The 18729-nt window shown below is 49.9% G+C and overlaps 4 protein-coding genes across 4 annotated transcripts, besides 9 other annotated features; 1 reads left to right on the forward strand and 3 right to left on the reverse strand.

Annotated features, from left to right (window-relative positions):
- Positions 1-108: 108 nt before the first annotated feature.
- On the reverse strand, positions 109-7600 carry PVX_003750 (hypothetical protein, conserved; the record flags this gene model as incomplete). The annotated part of the gene is made up of 3 exons (XM_001612939.1): positions 6712-7600; positions 5948-6563; positions 109-5738 (listed from the first exon to the last, which is right to left on the reverse strand). Exons 1-3 carry the CDS (start codon positions 6790-6792, stop codon positions 109-111), a joined length of 6327 nt encoding a protein of 2108 aa, XP_001612989.1. The 5' UTR covers positions 6793-7600.
- Positions 7601-7824: 224 nt separating this feature from the next.
- PVX_003745 (transporter, putative) lies at positions 7825-9438 on the reverse strand (the record flags this gene model as incomplete). The annotated part of the gene is made up of 1 exon (XM_001612938.1): positions 7825-9438. One exon carries the CDS (start codon positions 9436-9438, stop codon positions 7825-7827), a length of 1614 nt encoding a protein of 537 aa, XP_001612988.1.
- Positions 7961-7980: a microsatellite.
- Positions 9439-10411: 973 nt separating the features above from the next.
- Positions 10412-10448: a microsatellite.
- A 737-nt stretch (positions 10449-11185) lies between these two features.
- Positions 11186-11209: a microsatellite.
- Positions 11210-11488: 279 nt separating this feature from the next.
- Positions 11489-11510: a microsatellite.
- A 29-nt stretch (positions 11511-11539) lies between these two features.
- Positions 11540-11566: a microsatellite.
- Positions 11567-11805: 239 nt separating this feature from the next.
- Positions 11806-11854: a microsatellite.
- PVX_003740 (hypothetical protein, conserved) lies at positions 11819-13082 on the reverse strand (the record flags this gene model as incomplete). Its single annotated transcript, XM_001612937.1, has 4 exons — positions 11819-12027; positions 12237-12318; positions 12429-12507; positions 12709-13082. The coding sequence occupies 4 exons, from the start codon at positions 13080-13082 to the stop codon at positions 11819-11821; spliced, it is 744 nt and encodes a 247-aa protein (XP_001612987.1).
- A 1040-nt stretch (positions 13083-14122) lies between these two features.
- Positions 14123-14145: a microsatellite.
- A 45-nt stretch (positions 14146-14190) lies between these two features.
- Positions 14191-14216: a microsatellite.
- Positions 14217-14258: 42 nt separating this feature from the next.
- On the forward strand, positions 14259-18680 carry PVX_003735 (DNA repair endonuclease, putative; the record flags this gene model as incomplete). Its single annotated transcript, XM_001612936.1, has 1 exon — positions 14259-18680. The coding sequence occupies one exon, from the start codon at positions 14259-14261 to the stop codon at positions 18678-18680; it is 4422 nt and encodes a 1473-aa protein (XP_001612986.1).
- Positions 16451-16477: a microsatellite.
- Positions 18681-18729: the final 49 nt, after the last annotated feature.

The following is an 18729-nucleotide window of genomic DNA, read 5'->3' on the forward strand; positions in this document are numbered from 1 at the left end:
AGAAAAAATTCATATGCACATGTGTATATGTGTAGATGACAGCACTTTACACGCGAAGCCGAAAGGAGCTGAGCGCCCACTTGAGCTAGTCCAGCTGAGCGCTGGCACTCAGCGGGGGACACACGAAATGATGGTCTTCACCCCTTGGCGGTAGAAGCTGTGCATGTAGCTCTCGGGGTGATGAGGTCGCCGTCCCTTCTCCTCCGCTGCCACCCCCTGCTGTGGGCACCCCACGTGGGAAACGTCGTTGCAGAGAAAGACGAGGGGATCATTCTGCTCGGTGTAGACCGAAATTTCGTAACTCCGCTGGTGGGCGACTTGGTGAGGCGGAACATCGTAGCATGGCATTCTCCTAACACCTCTAACGTGGGAAATTAGGTGATTGCCCAGCCTCTTCGCGTAGTGCCGAGTTATTTCCCGATGGAGAGTCTCCCGGTCCGAGTGGGTCGCCCGCGCAAAGGTTAGCCTTATCAAATCGGCGTGCCACTTGTCTAGTTTATGCAAGTCGGTTGCTACTCTCCCTTTGTGGACCCTCTCCCGGTAACTTGAGATGACGATGAAAAGATGTTCCCTCTCCCGCGGCATGAAGGTACCCACCCTTTTAAAAAAATGCGCATCAACGTCGAAGAGGTTAATTTTGTATTTGCACAAGTCGGTGGGGGTGCATCTGTAGGGGGGGTTTTTTTGTCCCCCGGGGGGTCCCTCATTTGGGGGTTCCCACCAATTGGGGTATAGAACCCACTTGGGGAACTTGACGCAGATCGGTTTGTCTGTGTAAGACCGGATTGTGAAAATGGCTAGCTCGAGCAAATCCGCCTTGTGCCCCTCCCCATTTGGTTCACCCCCGTTTTGAGGGCAATCCAGCACCAACTCAACCACCTCGTAGGTGCCACCCAACGACGCGCAGTCGAACGAAGAAAATTCTGAAAGACGCAAGGAGAGTAGGCCCTCCCCCGTTGTGGGCGCCCTACCGTAGGAATGCTTAACTGCGGGCTTCACAAAGAATTGGTAGTTGAAGAAGTTTAGGAAGCTACTCACTATCAGTTGGTCCCTGGACATGTTCGCATTTTTCAGGCACCTCTTTATGCTCTCCTCCGGGGGAATGGCAAAGTGAAAGGCATTCAAACTGGCAAAGAGGGCCGTTCTTCTGCTAATTATTTCTTGGAGGTTGCCCCTTAAAGGGGGTTTCACCCTATCGTTAATGCACAGATGGTAAATCTCTCTTGGGGGTCTTCTAATCAGAAGGAGATTTTTCATTTTTTGCATTACTTGCCTAGACTTTTCAAATTCTACGATGCCTCCCCCAAGGACGATTGTGACGCTTCGGACAGGCACTTGAAAATCGGTGAGGAAGTGCCTCCCCTTCATGGTGTGGTAAAGGCGGTTCACCTTTTTGTTGTTAAAATGGACATCCTCTTGGAGACTCAAAAAGGTATTTTCAAATAAAACGGCTTGAGCTTCTTCAGTGGTGCCCATGGAGTGAGCGATCCCTTGGTGAACAATATCATCACCCTGCATGGGTTTTCCTCCCCTGCCTTGGTGACCATTCCCCTCCGCAAAAATTAAGTACGCCAGATACAGCGTCGAAACGAAGGTGACATACTCGTAGTACCTGAAGTCATCGATGGAGAGTCGATCAAAGCGTATGGGACCATCAAGGATAAATTCGTCTAGGTCAATCACAAGGCTGCTCGTTTTTACCCTTTTGCTGAGGTAGCTTTTGCCCACATTTCTAATCCCGCATATGATGTGTACGTTGAGACGGTTCACTTGGTTGATGAGGTGAAGTATATCAGCGTCGTTTCCGTGGAGAAGCTCCTCGTAGTGGTATTCTCTCCAATAGTTCGGATCCCGTGGGAGGGCCCCCCTTCCGTGGGTGGGAGTTCTATCACATGCTTCTCCACAGGTATCCTTGAGGGGGGGGTTCTCCCTAGGGGGGACTAACATGCTTCGTTCCCTTTTTTGGCGCCCCCCCCATTTTGATTGGTCGTTTGCACTGATGGGGGATCCTTCACATGTAGTACCTCCACGTATTCGACTCTCATGCGAATCGGTTATTTTTGACTCCCCCCCTTTCACATCTTCATCACATTTATCTCTACCCCTTTCAGCGAAGGTCATTTCCCCGATGGGTGCGTCCACCCCGTCCGCCTCCTCACAAGGGTGCCTCATCTCCAGGTGCGAGCTCGAATCTGTGGAGTCGTCTCCGCTGGATGGGGGATCCTCAGCCTGGCCATGCGTAAATTTCGTTTCGTCACCTCTACTTCCTTTTGAGGTAGTCCAGTGGTCCATACTGTCGTGGAGTTTTTTCCCTAATTCTGCCCCTCCCATTTTCATAGCCACATTGTTGGCTCCCCTTTGTTGAAGATTATGTATGCACTTAACTTGGTTCCCACGTGGAGGATTTTCCACCTTGGTAGATCCATGAGGGGGGTTGCTCCTGGGTGAGGAGCGATCGTTTGAGGGAGGCTCTTCTGAGGGAGACCCACCACCGCCGCTCATCAAACTGTACCCACACAGCTTGGCAAAACTACAAAAGCTGAGCCCCCCACAAGTTGCGTAACGCACGTTTAACCCTAAGTGCCCATGGGCGTAATCGAAAAAGTGAGGGAAGCTCTTTTCTACCTCTCCATTGTTATCAATCAGGACGTTTCCCCCGAGGAGGGACAAAATGGCGACCATGAAAATGATCCGATGGTCCCTCTGAGTGTCTACATAAAGGTACACCTCCCCTCTGTCGTTCGTTACATATTTGGAGTTGTTTCCTAGTAGGGCACCAGTTGGTGAAGCTGCCTCAGAAGGAGCCTCCCCTGGGGGGAGCTCCCCTTTTTTGGACATCCTATAGAAGAGGCAGTTCTCTACTGGGTGGGTCATGCGGTCGATATACACACTATTCCTATCACAAGAAATGAAGAGGACGTTTTGAAAAAATAGCTTCAATATGATTACCGCGTTGTAAACACGTACGGACTCCTTCACGTTCTGGTTTCGGACGTTTTTTATTCTAAAGGAAAAGCATTCCGTTGGGTGCACTAGGAGGTAGTAACAGAAGAGGACACTCAGGGAGAAGAAGTCATCGGAGAAGCTTTCGACATCTACCACCACGTTGAGGAGCATCCTACTTGAAAGGGGCATCACCTTCAGATGCACATTTTGGAAGACCTCCCACTTGGCTCGCTTGACTGCACCCACTGGGTTTTTCTCTCCCCCTTTGGAAGCAACCCCCAGGGGAAGAAGCCGCCTTAGGAACTCTTGCCTGATGCTCATCCTTTTCGAGGTGAGCAGATACACTTTTTTGCTCCTTCTGGGGCTTCCCCCCTCTTCGACGTATATGTCAACCCCGAGGAGGAGCAGCACATTCAGGAGGGCGTAGTTGGGGATGTTCGCCTGGCGCCTCACCGCCTTGATTCTGCGCAAGCGGGGGGAGCTCAAGTGGTGAGCGTAGCGCGGGTCGTGAGATCCGCGCGGGATGGGTTCGCTTTCTTCGCCTTGTCCGCTTTGTCTGCTCCCCCCGGCGCCCCCAACAGGGTACAGGTCGACGCCGTCCAGACGGAGCCCCACGTCGATGGCGCAGTTCTCCCCCCGGATGAGGCAGCCAATGATGAAGTAGATGAGCAGCCCCAAATCGTTTTGCACTTCACACGAAGGTGCGCTGTTAGCGGCGCAGATGGGGGGGTTGATTAACCGAGAGAGCTCCAAGTCCTCTTCCTCTCCGTTTACATCTACGGGGAGCCTCACCGGGCTGTTCAAAGCTTCCCCCTCTTCGCGGCCCCGTTTGGTGATGCCCCCTTTTTTGCCACCCGTGGGGGGCACCCCCCTCAGCACACAAATGAACCGCTTAACCCTGGTAACAACGCTTTTGCGGAGGGCCACTTTGCTGCGCCCCCTCCCATAGGAGGGGTACCTGCCTCCCTTTTTGAGAACGTAGCAGAAGTTTTTCATTCTGACCTGCACCCCCCATAACTTCATCACGCGGATGGTCAAATCGATGAACGATTTTGATGTAGTGCTGAATTGGTGCGTGGTGCGTTCAACTCGTTGGGTAGGATGAGAAGCCGTTTCGTTGGGCTTTGCCGGGAGGGAGAAATTCGCAGTGTGGTGGAGGGGTTTGGACGATAGGGTGCCTACACAGCAGGATACACACCCATTTGGACGGGGGTCAATTCTTCTCTGCGCCGCTCTACCCCTAGGGGTTCCCCCTCTCCCGTCGCGTCGACTTGCGGTGCCACCTCTGCCAACCCTCTTGAAGCTCAAGGCGAGGCGCGTGTCCGTCTCGGAGAATGCAGACAGCAGGAGCATCGCCGAGACGAACTGGCTCGAGTGGTAATTGTCAATTCGAACGTACTCCGTGCAGAAGAGTCTCCCCTCAAGGTTGGCTCCCTCCTTCACGCTGATGCAAATGGGCAGGTAATTTTCCTTTTTCGTGTACTCTATATTTACACACTTGAACGTTTGCCGTAGGACCTGCACGAGGGGGCCGATAATTCGAGTCGTTTCCATTTGTTTGCTTCCTTTCAGTAGAACCCATTTTAGAACCCGTTTTTTTCTCCTCTTCGCCTTCAAATTTTGCTTGCAGATGTAGAGGCAAAGAAGGGGCAAAATGAAGCGGCACACCGTCCCGCAGTTGTACACATTGAGGGTGATTCCCCTTCGGTAAGTAAACCGTTTGAATAGGAAAGCACTCCGTTGGATGTTCCCCCTTATGTGTAGGACGTTTCCCCCCGGTGAGAGGTCCTCCGGATGAGTAGCAACCCCTTGCCTCGTCAGACGGATGTCAAAATTGATTTCTTTTAAAATTTTTACGAACACTACGACGTCAAGGCATGCCGTTACGTTCCCGATGGAGGTGTTCTCTCTGCTCATGCAGCTGACGTAAATCATTCGAATGGCTTCCGATTTGTTTCCCACATGTTCGATGTGCACGAAGGATTCCCATGTGTGTGTGGGTTCAGTCCCCTTCCGTGAGAAGTGCATACTCCTCGGGGGGAAGCACACCATGGGGCAGAGAACCCTACAAACGACGCTTAGCGGTATGCTGATCACCACATCGGGGTGCACCTCTCCTATTCCTGTGAGGTGAACTAAACAAATTTTGTCCCTCTCCGATGGATGGGCCTTCCTAAGGTGGTGCATAATCTCATGTGTGTGGTAGTCCAAATAGTTTTTGCTTAACTTATATTTCGTTTTATATTTCATCATAATTTCTTTCACATCGATGAGGGAGATGAGGTCCACTGCATGCACCTCGTAGAGAATCCTCAGCTCGTAGTAAATGCCGTAACAGAGAAACATTTGCTCATTTGTGAAGACGCCGTTTAGGGGGTTCCCTCTCGCACTTTTTATTGCATTTCCAATGGTAGTTCCGAACCTGAACATGTTCATAATTTTCTTGTTCCTTCTTCCTCTCCTACTTATGTCGCAACTATTTTTCAACAATTTGTGGAGAAAACATTTTATCCTTTTTTTAAACTGGGTCAAGTTGGAGCTTTTTATGTTGGTGAACAGCTTGGGGTCATTCAGGATGGCTAGTTTTAGCACCTGGGCGAAGATCCCCTTGCAGTCTCCCTCCCTCAGCGAGGTTAGGAGGCCCCCGCGGATGAGCGTTACGGTATTGGAGCAAGGTGGATCGTCTTCGTCGGCGTGAACCGCTTCATCATAACGATCAGCTTTAACCGCCGCTCCTCCCAGCGCTGCAACGAGGGCGCGCCCGCTGGCCGGAAACAGGTGCACCTTCAGCCCTGCAGGGTGAGGAGTGCAGACAAGGTTAACATAAAGGGGGGGTCTACGTTGTCGTAAATTTCACTCGCGAAGAAGGTGCTTTTAATTTTCACTCACAAGAAGGTGCTTTCAATTCTCCCTCGCGAAGGTGAACCCGTTCAGACAGCCTCCAACGTACCTCTGCACAGAACCCCGCGCAGGTGGTAAACGCTTTCCAGCATGTGCTCACTGGCAAAGCAGATCACCTGTGCTTCTCTCAAATTGGTGTCTCTACCAAAGAGCTCATTTAACTGCTGAGCAACCTCCACCTTGTCATCCCACTTTTTTACATTCGAAATGATTACTAGGACGTTTTTAATTTGTTGTGAAAAAAGGTGGGGGGTAAAGATAGCTTTTCCCCCGAGGGACTGCTCGAACTTTTCAAACAGTTGTTGCAGCTCTTCTGGGTCAGTGCCTCCAGGGAGGTGCGTCGTCCCCTGCTTGGCTTCGCAAAGAACCATCTGGTGTGCGGCTTTACCTTCAGTTTGGTTACGACTTCTCCCTTTCTTCCCATCCTGATTAGCACTCCGCTCGCTGGAGGAGTGGGTATATTTCTCACCGAGGTGGTCCCCATCGTCGCTAGAGGGGAAGACCAACGGGTGGCTCCATTTCGTCTCGTCTACATGTTTGCCCTTTTGTAACTTTCCCTGTAGAGTGCAGCGACCCCCTTCGGGGGATAAACTCCCTTTTGAATGATCCCTGGGGTGACGCAGGAAGAATTTCAAAGTGGCCAAGATAGTTGGTCGTTCATTTAGGAGCGTGGCCTGATCCGTGAGTATGACAATCTGGCTGGTGGGTCGGCGCTCCTGTGGAGGGGGGAAGAGCGGGAGAAGAGATAACGAATAGCAGCATTGTGTGGAAATTCCACTCGGGGTATAAACAGGGGCATACTCGCGGTATGAAGCTGGGCCCCCGGTTGAGGCACCGTTGCTGCCGCCCCCTTTCCAGCCTCACCTTCTCCAAGCTGCTGAGGAAAGATCCCAGGTCATCCTCTACAAGGAGGTGAACCGCGTCGGGGTGGCACAGCAGGCTCATGTCGAAGCTGCACACCTTTTTATGTTTGAAGTGTATGCAGGGGAAGGGTGGGAAGTGTAGGCGGCAGATCCATGTGGGGTAAGTTTTAGCATGCAGATGGGATTGCCATCCGAGGGGAGAAGCCGCTTACATATGCCTCAGTTTAATAGAAATGCACAGTTACGGAGGGGGGGCCTACTATCGGCCAGGATTTGAGTCGAATTGTTTGTAAGGCCGGCAAAAAATGGGGAGAAAAAAAAAAAAAAAACGCAACAGAAATTGCTCACCAATTAATGCCTTCTATACATCTATGCTTATGACCCTCCTGAGGAATTCCCTTTCTTGGAGGAAGCCGTACCCAACCGGTGCTACACCAAGAGGAAAAACGTAACTTTATTTTTACCCTACTCGAGATAACCAAGTGGGCAACTTCCCACACGTGTGCGATGGATTCGCTGCACAATTGTCTTGAAAAACGGATTGATAAAAAACTTTCCATAAAAAAAAAAATATGTTTTCACACGTCGGGGGAACCGCGATAGGGGAAAAACCTCATCAGGGGAACCGCGTTGGGGGGAGGAACTCCGAAAAGCGCCCCCCACCCAAACGACGGCATACACACGTGGAGAGGTACGACATATGCACATAATGTCATAAGAGGGGAACACGTAACGGGGTAATAAATAAATAAGGCACAGCGAAATGGGTTAACAAAAGGGGGGTCCACGTAGGGAGGCCCCAAATGAGGTGTAACAAAAACAAGGGGAATTGAAAAATAGATGCAAAGTAGCTGCAGAGCAGTTGCAATGCAGTTGCAACGGGGGGAATGGAAAAAAAAAAAAAAAAAAAAGAGTGGTCCCGGAGGGTATAGTACAAAAAAAAGGGGAAAAAATTCAAACATGGTGGAAGTGGTGGGATTACTTCGGTGCGTCTCTACTCCGGTGCGTCTCTACTCCGGTGCGTCTCTACTCCGGTGCGTCTCTACTCCGGTGCGTCTCTACTTCGGCGAGTTTCAACTTCTCCGCTCCTCCGCTTCGCTTCTTCGCTTCTTCGCTACTTCTCCGCCACGGTCTCCTCGTCCTCGTCGTCGTACTTGTATTCACTCTCAATGATCTCGTTCATCTTCTGGTACTCCTTACCGTAGGTGAAGTGGAGCAGGCTGTAGAAGACGAAGGAGAGCAGCCAGGGGACCAGCGTCAGGTAGAGCAGCGTTTTGGAGAGGGCCTCCGCGTTGTTCCTGCGCAACTCCTCCGGCATCTCCGCAATCAGTAAGTTGTTATTCTGGTAGTTAAAGACCTTTTCGGCTAGGTAACCAAACAGCGGAGCTCCAATGAGGGATGCCCCCACTCCCTCGATGGCAATCGTTAGGGAGAAGACGGTGCCTCTGTAATCGGGGCGAATGATGTCCGAAACGATTGGCCTATTTACAGCAACACCAGCAATGGAGGATAACCCCAGGAAGAAACAGGAAAGGGCAAATAATTCGAAGCTCTCCTTTCTTTGTGGAATTACCAAGTAGGTTAGAATAACCAGAGGGACTCTCCCAAACATGGCTAGCTGGCCAAGGAACGGCCTTCCATGCTTATTTGATATGTCGTGCATTATATCTCCAAAGTGGCCACCTATAACTCCACCTAGTGCGGAGCCGATGAGTAGAAACCCCGTTATTATGGCAGCCTGCAGATCGCTCAACCCGCAGTACTGAAAAAACATAGTGTTGAAGCTTAGAGCTAGCCAAGGAATAGTCCCCGTGAATCCTTCCAACAGAATGATGATGATGCTTTTCTTAGACAAGCTGTCTCGAAGCAACTCCACGATGTTCTGGTACAGTAGATATGACTGCGTGTATTGGGTTACTATCCTAACATTGTTAGAACCTGCATCTATGTCATCCCCGTCTAGGTACTCCATCTTCTTCTTTTTTCGAACCTGTCTTGGAGCGTCATCTACAAAGAGGGCCACTACGATACTTAGCAAAATGCTCAGAATGCCCACCACGATGAAGCACAATCTCCAGCCTCTAATTCCTCCGAAATATTTTAATGCCACTGTGGTGGTTACCACCCCTCCGATTAGTCTGCCCACACTGGAAGATAGCTGTACCAATCCGAAGGACAACCCAAGCGATTCATTCTTCGCTGCATCGGCTAGGATACTCTGTGAGATGGGACCTATACTACCTAAGGCCAATCCATTTATTGCTCTAAAGAATATGATATGAGCGAAATCATTTATGTTGGCTAGCAATATTGTTGCCACTCCCCAGAGGGCTGTGCCAAACACGAGCATCCACTTTCGCGAATACTTGTCGGAGAGGAATCCCCAGATGGGGCTAAACAAACTTAACATTAATGTTTGCGCCAGGGTGATATACCCTAATAAGGATGGATGTAAATTCAAATCTGCTTCTAAAGCTCTGAAACTTGCTGGTAGTAGCTGGTCGTCACATCCGTCTAACCCTGCAGCTACGTTCACCACAGCTAGCGATTTGTGGAAAGCCATTCCGTGCTTTCCATCTTTCTTCTGACTTGACTTTGACTTCTTGGGGCCTTCGCTTGCCGCGCTGTCGAAGCGGTACGTGTCTACGAGCTTCTCCGTTTCCTCCACCAGGATGCTGCCCACCGGTTCCGCCATGTTTCGGTCCTCCATGTAGGTGTGCTTAGTCATTATTCTGTCGTCCTCGGGGGGGGGCGGTTTTTTGTGGCGGACTGGGGCTATGCGCGCTTATGTGCGGTGATGTGCATATATACGCCTATGCGCATATATATAAACGCTTATAGGCCTATCCGCTTATGTATATGGGCGCGTATCCACGTGCGCGCTTCTCCCCCGTCTGCACCAGTCGAACGCGCGGGCGAACCCGGGTACACAAAAAAAAGAACAAAAAAAAACAGCCGGGGCAGGTGGCCTTCTGAGGAGCGTGTCTACTCTTACACCCGCCCGAGCTGCGGTTCGCGTTTCATCGTGGGGGGAAGAGAGAAAGCTGCGCCTCAAGTCGGTGTCATCACAGGGAGGGGCGGCAGAAACGCGCAAGCATCTACGCGAAGGAGTAAAAATTGACCAAAAATGAAAGAGCAAAAACGGGAAAAAACATAACGGAGATTTGCTCACATGGAGGGGCCGCCGTTTGCGCGGTCTGCGAGGGGGGACTGCGAAAATGTTGGCAAAATGTTGGCAAAATGGTGGCAAAATGGTGGCAAAATGGTGGCACTATTTTGGCAATATTTCGGCAAAACTGTCTCCTCTGCGTAATGGCAACTACGGACAACGCGGAGAAGGAGAAAAAAAAAAAAATAAAAAAAAAAAAAAAAAAAAAAACTCACTTGTTCAGGCAATTTCTTGGCTGCATAAGCGTTACGTTTAATTACCACAAGGTTGCTATTTAATTAAGAAAAAAAGGGGTAAGCTGGGGGGGGAGTGAATAATGCCTGCATTTCGAGCACTCCAGGTGGGGTTGTAGACACTTAATTGGCGCAAATGGTTAAATTGTGATTGTGGAGAGGGAGCGTGGTCAGCTTGGTCAGCTTGGTCAGCGTGATGCTCGTGGGCAGGCGGCTTCCTCGCAAATGTTTCGCTATCACATTTTGCATGAACGGCGAGCGGTTTAAAACAAATGAAAGGGGGTACTGAGCATCGAATTAGAGGAAAAAATGCACATGCGTGAGGAGAAGAAAAGCGTTGCAGGAAGGCAAATCGACGCAATAGCGGAAAAATCATAAAACGGGGAAGAAATTGTAAAGGGGAAAAAAACAAACCTGACAAGTTGAAGGTCACAAAAATGGACGGGCGCAAATCAAGTGAGGGAAAACACAAATCTCACGAGTATTAAAATGGGTGTCCGCTTTTCTTCCTCTCGAGTTGCATCGTCAGTTGAACTTTTCCACAAACGTAACTCGTTATGCGTAAAAGGGGGGGGAGATGGGGCACACCATACAGTTGCGCATGTGTACAACATATGCATGAGGGGGTACGTCCGCGCGCAGGCACACGTGTGGTTATGCCAGTATGTGTTCACGTATACATGTGCGCGGTAGCGGAGAAATGCATTCACTGAGTTTTTTTTTTTTTTTTTTTTTTTTGTTCGATAAGCCCCAGTTGCGTTTTCACTTAAAAATTGCAAATCATGACGTAATGACAATATGTACCTTTTTGCAACGTTTTTTTTTTTTTTCCCTTTCTTGTGGGGTTGGAGGGAAAAAAAAAAAAGTCTGCAACATGCTTCACACTTTCAGTAAAAGGGATGTATATCATTCATTACCTCATCGTAAGCAAGTCAAAGGTGTACCATTTGAAAAAACTGCAGTTGATTTGTACACATGTGTGAGTGTATACATGCGCGCGAACATGCGAGATGTACATTTTTTTTTTTTTTTTTTTTTTACTCAAAATTAACACACAGCTATGTATCGTTTTTTTTTTTTTTTTTTTTTTTTTTTAATTTCCTATTTGTTCTTTTAACGCGAATGAGTACAATATGTTACCCAAAAAAATGAAACACAAGGTTCAGTTTACCCATTTGTGCGATCACCACTTGGGGGTACTCACAACTTAACAATTGGGAAAATTTCCAATGTTGTTTTCGGCTCCTATTACGAGGCGGAATTACTCAAATGTCCCTTTTGCTGCGAAGTTTTTTCGCTTTAAAAGGTGACGGCGGGCAGCTAGCCAAAATGTCAAAAAGAAAAAAAAAAAAAAAAAAAAAAAATTAAAAATAAAAAATAAAATGCATAAACAGGGGGGAGCGAACGTGTGAGATTATGTCAGATCTGTTTGCTTATTTTTTTTTCTCAATTTTGCAAATTCGCCGCTTCACACATTTGACAAAACAGGAACAGATTGAAGCGACTCTTGTACGTGCGTAAATACACACCTGTTGTGTGACTCACATTTTGGAGGTTTCCCTGGGGATGAAAATGTTGCGGCATTTCACCCGTAGAGCAATGCAAAGGGTGAGCGGCGAATGGTGTGCTTCCAATGGGGGGGTAAGTTGTGAAGAGAGACACACCGCCATGCAGAACAGCTGGAACGGCCGTTTGCGAAAATCAAATTAGCGTTCCCCGTTCTGCATAATGCTCGTGGAGAACGCCTTCATCTTGTTCATGATGTTTAAGTAGCCATTTATTCTGCTCATGGTGAGGAATTCCGAGATGCCGGTCAGCGTAATGAAGTTTGGGTTTACGCGTAATATTTGCTCAGGGGGGTAACCGCTCAGGCCGTCCACTAAGATGTACACAATTCCCTTGGTTAGCAGTCCGTCTGGGGGGAGGCAAAATGGGCAAAAAGTGAAGCAGTGTGTATGTGCTGCTGGGGGGAGGCAGGTAAAAATGTCACTCGCAGTACAAAGCAGAGTACTGTGCAGTTTGCCCCCACTCGCAGAACAAAGCAGAGTACTGTGCAGTTTGCCCCCACTCGCAGAACAAAGCAGAGTACTGTGCAGTTAACCCCGACTCGCAGTTACGTCTCACCTGAATCCCCTACCCACGCAATGATCTTCTTCCCCTCACGGTCCTCCACCGTGGGGTGAACGTACACAGTTGACTGGCACCCCTGCAAAAGGGAAAGCGCGCGAGTTGGTGAGTGCGCACATAGGGATGTAATCTGTATGTGGGTGCACACACACACCAGCGATGCATTGCTGCCTAATTTGTTCGCCATACCAACACTTGGTTTTGCCTGTTTTTTAATTCTTCCGGCATGGGCGGGCACTTCCTCCCCAGCAGTATCACTTCTTGGCTTCTAAAAGAAATATGTGAATGCATTTTAAGGTGAAAGAGGGGTGCGCCTACTCGAAGAGGGAGTACACACAAGTTGTGCGTGCGTGTTGGCGTGAAGTGGAGCTTGTCTGGCTGAATGAACCGCCAATCACCCAGCAGAGTAACTCTGTGGCATGCGCATCCACAAATGGCAGCCTCCTCCTCACTCGCTCCTTTTCCTCACTTGCGGTAGGGGTCATTCGGAAGCGCTTGAAAGAACTGCACGGTTTTTCTGAGCTTTGGCGTCAGGTGGTACTCCTCAATGTTTGAATCCCGCAGGGGCTGGCCTCCGGACAAGTGGTCAAATAAGTCCCTCAGGTGGGTGTTCCTCCGGCCGCTGTTTCTTAGCTCGCAATTTTTTAAGTAAAGCAACGAATGGGATTTACTACCTCTGTTTATCTTTTTCTTCCCAAAGGGATTTGCTCTCTTTATAATTTTCAACTCGCCTTTTTTTTTGCTGTGATGTTTTCCACGTCTCATGGAGCTAACCATAATTGAGTAGAAGACAATGATCTGTAGGTATAGCAAGCAGATTTTTTTTATTTCCCTTTTCTTCATTTTTTTTGGAGTTACGTACGGTTGGCGGGAACATATTTGAGGGGGGGAACATCTGCCACGGGTGACGCAACGCAAATGGGATAAACACGCATTACGTTGTGGAACTCATTTTTTTAAAAAGTACAATCGTCAGAAGGGTAAATTGGAGGGGGAATTCCAGCGGGTTTGAAGTGAACATTTGGGCAGTTCACGATGTTGGGGGGTGGGAACGGCAGGGCAGGCTCTGCGTGGAAGAGGGCCGAACGGGGAATACACATACACGCACGTGTGCAGTTGTTTCTGTGTACATGTGCGTGGCTACCCCCCCGTGCGGACGGACAGGTCGAACCGGCGAGCCGCCAACTCGGAACAGTTGTGCAGGCGCTTCACAAACACGCCGGGATGGGTCAAAAAAAAAAAAAAAGTATCCCCCATAACGCCCGCATGGTCAGTACGCCTGCGCGGAACTCTATAAAAAGGACGCAGCACAAAACACGTGGGGCAAACATGCAGGGGGGTACATTCAAGCGGTGCTTATGTGATACATTCGGTGCAGCTTCCCCTTTGTTGAAAGTACAGATGGGGAGAACAAAAAAAAGGGGTTTTTGCTAACCCAGCTGAATGTGAAGTAACGTAAATTTATTCTACCCCCTTGTTGGTTCCTCATATTTTGGCCAGGTTATTATCCTCTGCGGAAGGGAGAAAAAAAAAAAAAAAAAAAAAAACGCACCGAGAAGAAAATGAGCAAAGGGAACATTGCAGGAGATGGGAAAAAAAAAAAAAAAAAAAAAAAAAATTGCCAGGGGGAACAAAACATACGCACAGATGCTTCGTTTGAAGCGTGTTATGTGGAGTATTCCTTCTCCCCCATTCCGTCATTTTAAAGTTTTTTTTTTTTTTTTTTTGTCATTTTAAGAAGCAAGGGGGGTGGGCGCGCCAGGCGTACGCATCATCTGAGCGTTTTTTTGAAGAAATATAGGATACGCGGCGTGGGTAACCTCCTCTGTTGATTGGCGATTTCCACTCCCGCTGGAAAGTTTGCTTGCCGAACTGTGCTGACGGTTGATTCTGGAAAGCACCCCTTCCTGTCTGCGTAGGAAGCGGCAGACGGGTTTGCAGTGAAGCGGCGAGGTGGCGGAGCGCCTCGATCCGCAGCTCTCCACCAGTGATTACCCCTTCTTGCTGCCCCCCCTGAGGATGGGCGTGAAGGGGCTGTGGTCGATCGTGGCGCCCGTGGGGGTGCGGGTGAACCCGGAGATATTCACGGGGAAGCGAATCGCCATCGACGTGAGCATCTGGCTATACGAACTGACGTACGCGAACAACCTGAAGGTGCTACGAAATGGAGCCGTGGACAACATGAGCATCTTCAACGACCTCTGGATGGATTTCTCTGAACAGATGAATACCGACATGCGGACGGATAACCTGAAGAAGGTGCACCTCTACTTTTTCTTCCTCCGCATTTGCAAACTGCTTTACTACAATATAAGGCCCATTTTCATATTCGACGGAACCCCCCCAGAATTGAAGCGGAAAACCATTTTCCAGAGAAACGTCAAGAGGAGGAACCACGAGGAGAAATTTAAGAAGACGGCCGAAAAGCTCATTTATAATTATTACCAGAGGTCGCTCTTAGCGTCCATGAAAAGTAGGAGGAGCAGCTCGAAAAGGAAAAGCCCAAATGAAGGGGGCCCCTCTCAGGGAGGGCCATCCGCATCCGTCGGGGTGAGCACCAAAGGGGAAGGCAGCCCGTCTGGCGATGCTACTACTACTCCTCCTCCTGCCGCTGCTCCTGCGCAACCTCCGTGTGAGCTCATCGAAATATATGACAGCATTAGAGAAAACGATGCCTCGCTGGGGAGCATGGTGGAGCACATAGGCAACGTCCCCGTTAGCGTGAAGGACGTTTTGAACATATGCAATGATGAGGATTTGAAGAAGATACAGAACAAGGTGCTTATGATCACCGATTTGGAGGTGCAAGCTGGGGGGAAGACCGCAGAGACGAAAGGGAAGGAGCTGCCAAGTGAACGGAAGCAGAGTGGAGAAAGGGGCAGCGGGGGGGACAATGCGGTAGATGGGGAAAGGACCAACGACGAGGATGAATATGCGGCCACCCTGGGGGGAGAATACCCAGAAGAAGGTGAACACCTAAACCGAATTGACAACGAAATGGACGAAGAAATTGTGAGGAAGAAACACATGGCCAGGAAGAAGTACTATGAGAGCATCCCCAAAAACTTCAAGGGCTTCTTGTGCATGCGCCGCCCGGTCGATATCATCGACATAAGCAACTACAGCACGGACATTCTGGAGTTCACGCGCAAGCTGGGGGGGGAGGCGGAGGAAGCGGAGAAAGCGGAGAAAGCGGTTGGAGTGGAGGGCGTGAATGACGCGGATGAGGCGACTGAACGGGGCAGCCCCGAGAAGGCCCCCCACAAGGGGGAGGCGGCAACGTCGATCGAGGTGGGGAATGAGAAGCAGGGCAGCGTGGGGAAGATGGGAGGACCGGACAATATGTATCTTCTCCCCAACGAGGAAGACCCCGATGGGGAATCCCCCCATGAGGAGGACCCCCAAAGGAACCCCCGCAAAGAAGAGATCAACGTGCTGGAGCTGCCGCCCACCCTCGACCGAGCCGATCTGTTCCACGAGGGTAAGGACGAATACAAAGTATACTACGTAAATAACGAGGAGATAAAGATCCCACTTTTTAAGGAGCTAAACAAAGAAGTGTTTGAAAAGCTCCCCATCAAATTGCAGTACCAAATTCTGCAAGACATAAAGGAGGAGTGGTACGTAGATAACAGGGTAAAGGCCATAAAGGCTAAGGACGATATGGATATCTTTTCGCAGGTGCAGTTGGAGACCTACGTGAGGATGATCAAGACGGATTTTGAAATTGAAAAACTCAAAATTAAGATGGCAGAAAATATACAGAATGTGGAGGGGGAAGTCATCATTAATAAGGAACTGTCTAAACACTTTGACAGCCTCAGCATTAGGGATTACAACGATGTGAATGGGAAAAAAAAAAAAAAAAAAAAAAAAAAATATATCAATGAGATTTTGAACCAGTGCTATTTCGAGGGGAAGAGCGACCAGTACCAGGAGCTGTACATTAAGGGGGAGGAAGACGAGGAGGGGGGACTCGCGCTGAATGCCCCGTTGGGGGAGAGGCTCTCAGCGGGGGAGGAAGGAAGCGTGCGCTGCGATCAGCGCACCTGTATAGAGGCCTACGGGCAGGTAGAACTGGCCAGAAGGAGGGATGTAACTCGGCCCAAGAGGGAGCTGCCCAAAGGGGAGCGACTCGGGGGGGATAGCGAGCCGGATAATGAGCCTGAAAACGAGCAAAAGGCGCTGGTCAAAATGGAAAAGGAGTTTAAGCAGGACCTGCTGCTCGACGATGAGCAGCTTTTCGGGGAGGACCTCCTGCGAGTGGTGGAGGAAGGGGGGCGGCAGGGGGAGGCTAACCAAGTGGAGGCATATCAGGGAGAGGTCGACCAAGTAAAGGACAACCAAGTAAAGGCCGACCAAGTGCAGGGGCACCCCCCCCAGGGCGTGTTTCCCCCTGGGGCGAAAAAGGCAGAAACACACGCGAGTGGGGAATCTGCCTCAAACGTTCACAGCAGTGGAGATGACTTCGAAAATTGCAGCGTTGATGAGAAGGAGCAAGGGGAAGACGCGGTGGAGGAGCCGATCGCGCAGGACGTGATTGACCTAACCAGCAGTGACGAACAGAGGGAGACGCCAATCCGAATGAATGATATAGAAGAAATTTGCGAAACATCCAGTGAGCCACGCATCCGTGGTGAGAAGGAACTACGTGATGAAGTGGCGAAGATTCTGCGGGCAGCCCCCCCAGGTGGGGAAAACACACAGGTGGAGCCCCCTCCCCTGAATGATAAGGCACCCATTTTAATAGCTAATTCTTCTAGTGCGCACGACTCAGGGGAAGACCCTCTAGAAGGGGAATCGTCAGCCTATGGGGACCTCTCTTCAGAGGTGCCCCCTTCGACCTCCATCGAGTTGGCGGCCGAAACGGAGTACTCGAGCGCGCCGCAGCCCATCAGTGGGGATGAGCAAAAAATTGCCGAGGCGTTGAAAAAGGTGAAGGCAAAGGTGAGGCGGTTTATTAGCAAAGAAGAAATAAACAAGCTGCTTCTGAACAAGGTGGATCTTGGCTCGGTGGGGAAGGAGAGCTACCTGGAGAATGTGCTGAGCAATAAGGTGCTGCTGGACGGGTTCGGCGCGGGGGAAGAGGCCCCAAATGGGGGACCCCCCAATGGTGAATCGCTTAATGGAGGACCCCCCAATGGTGAATCGCTTAATGGAGGACCCCCTAATGGTGAATCGCTTAATGGAGGACCCCCTAATGGTGAATCGCTTAATGGAGGACCCCCTAATGGTGAATCGCTTAATGGAGGCCACCTCACTGGCGAATCGCTTGATGGCCCCCCCCCGGACGATCGGCCGCACCTGCGCGACAGCCGCGCGCTGGACGCCTACCTGGACCGAACGAACAGAGAAAACGAGCACCTGATGAAGGAGTACAAAAAGTTGAAAAAAAATAACATAGAAATAAACGAAGAAATGAATGAGGATATAAAAATACTGCTGAACATGTTTGGGATCCCCTACGTGCAGTCCCCCTGCGAAGCGGAGGCACAGTGCTCCTACCTGAATTGCAAAAATTATTGTGACGCTATCATCAGTGACGACTCAGATGTGCTCGTATTCAATGGCAAAACGGTGATTAAGAATTTTTTCAATCGAAAAAAAACGGTAGAGGTATATGAAAGGAAGCTCATTGAGGATAAGCTGGGTCTCTACCAAGACGAGCTAATAAACCTGTCGTTGCTGTGCGGATGTGATTACACCATTGGGGTTCACGGCGTAGGGATAGTAAACGCTTTGGAAATTATTAAGGCCTTCCCCACATTTGAGGATTTGAAAAAACTAAAGGAGATCGTATCGAACCCGTTTAGAGACCTCAGCCAGGATGACAAGTACTTCCACAACGAGGAAGTGAAGCGCTTTCTCCAAACGCACAAAAATTATAAACTAAATTGGATTTTCCCCAATAATTTCCCAGACAGGGAAGTCTACAGGTGCTTCAAATACCCCAAGGTGTGCACAGACATACAGAAGTTTCAGTGGCATCTTCCAAACCTCAGTCATATTACCAAGTTTTTAAACAAAGCGACTAACATTGCGGAGGAGAAAATTTCCAATGTGCTGAATCCCATTTTGCAAAAATACGATGTTAGGGTTAGAAGCTACCAACTGAAAATCGACGACTTCTTTCCCATCATCGAGAGGAAGAGGAAGAGCGTCGACGATTTGATAGGCATCATTCGGGACAATCAGAAGGGGAAGAGGAGGGAGAACGGCAGCGGGGGGAGGGCCAATGCCAGCAATACCAGGAAGAGTAGCAGTGCCTGCAAGAGTGGCAATGCCGGAGGGAGTTCCCCCCTGGGCAGGGACATCACCTCGCTCATTGACCTGAACCCCGCGGGGGTCATTCGGTCCAAGCGCATGTCCACGGCGCTGGACCACATAAAGGGCCGCGGCCGCTCCCGCAAAAGGGGCTCCCCGGGGGAGGCGCGCGGGTAAGCGGCCGAGCTTTGTTTGCGGGCGCTCTCCTCGTACGGGCCCTCTCCTC

The sequence above is a fragment of the Plasmodium vivax genome, chromosome 4 (assembly GCF_000002415.2).
Source record: "Plasmodium vivax chromosome 4, whole genome shotgun sequence".
NCBI lineage: Eukaryota > Apicomplexa > Aconoidasida > Haemosporida > Plasmodiidae > Plasmodium > Plasmodium vivax.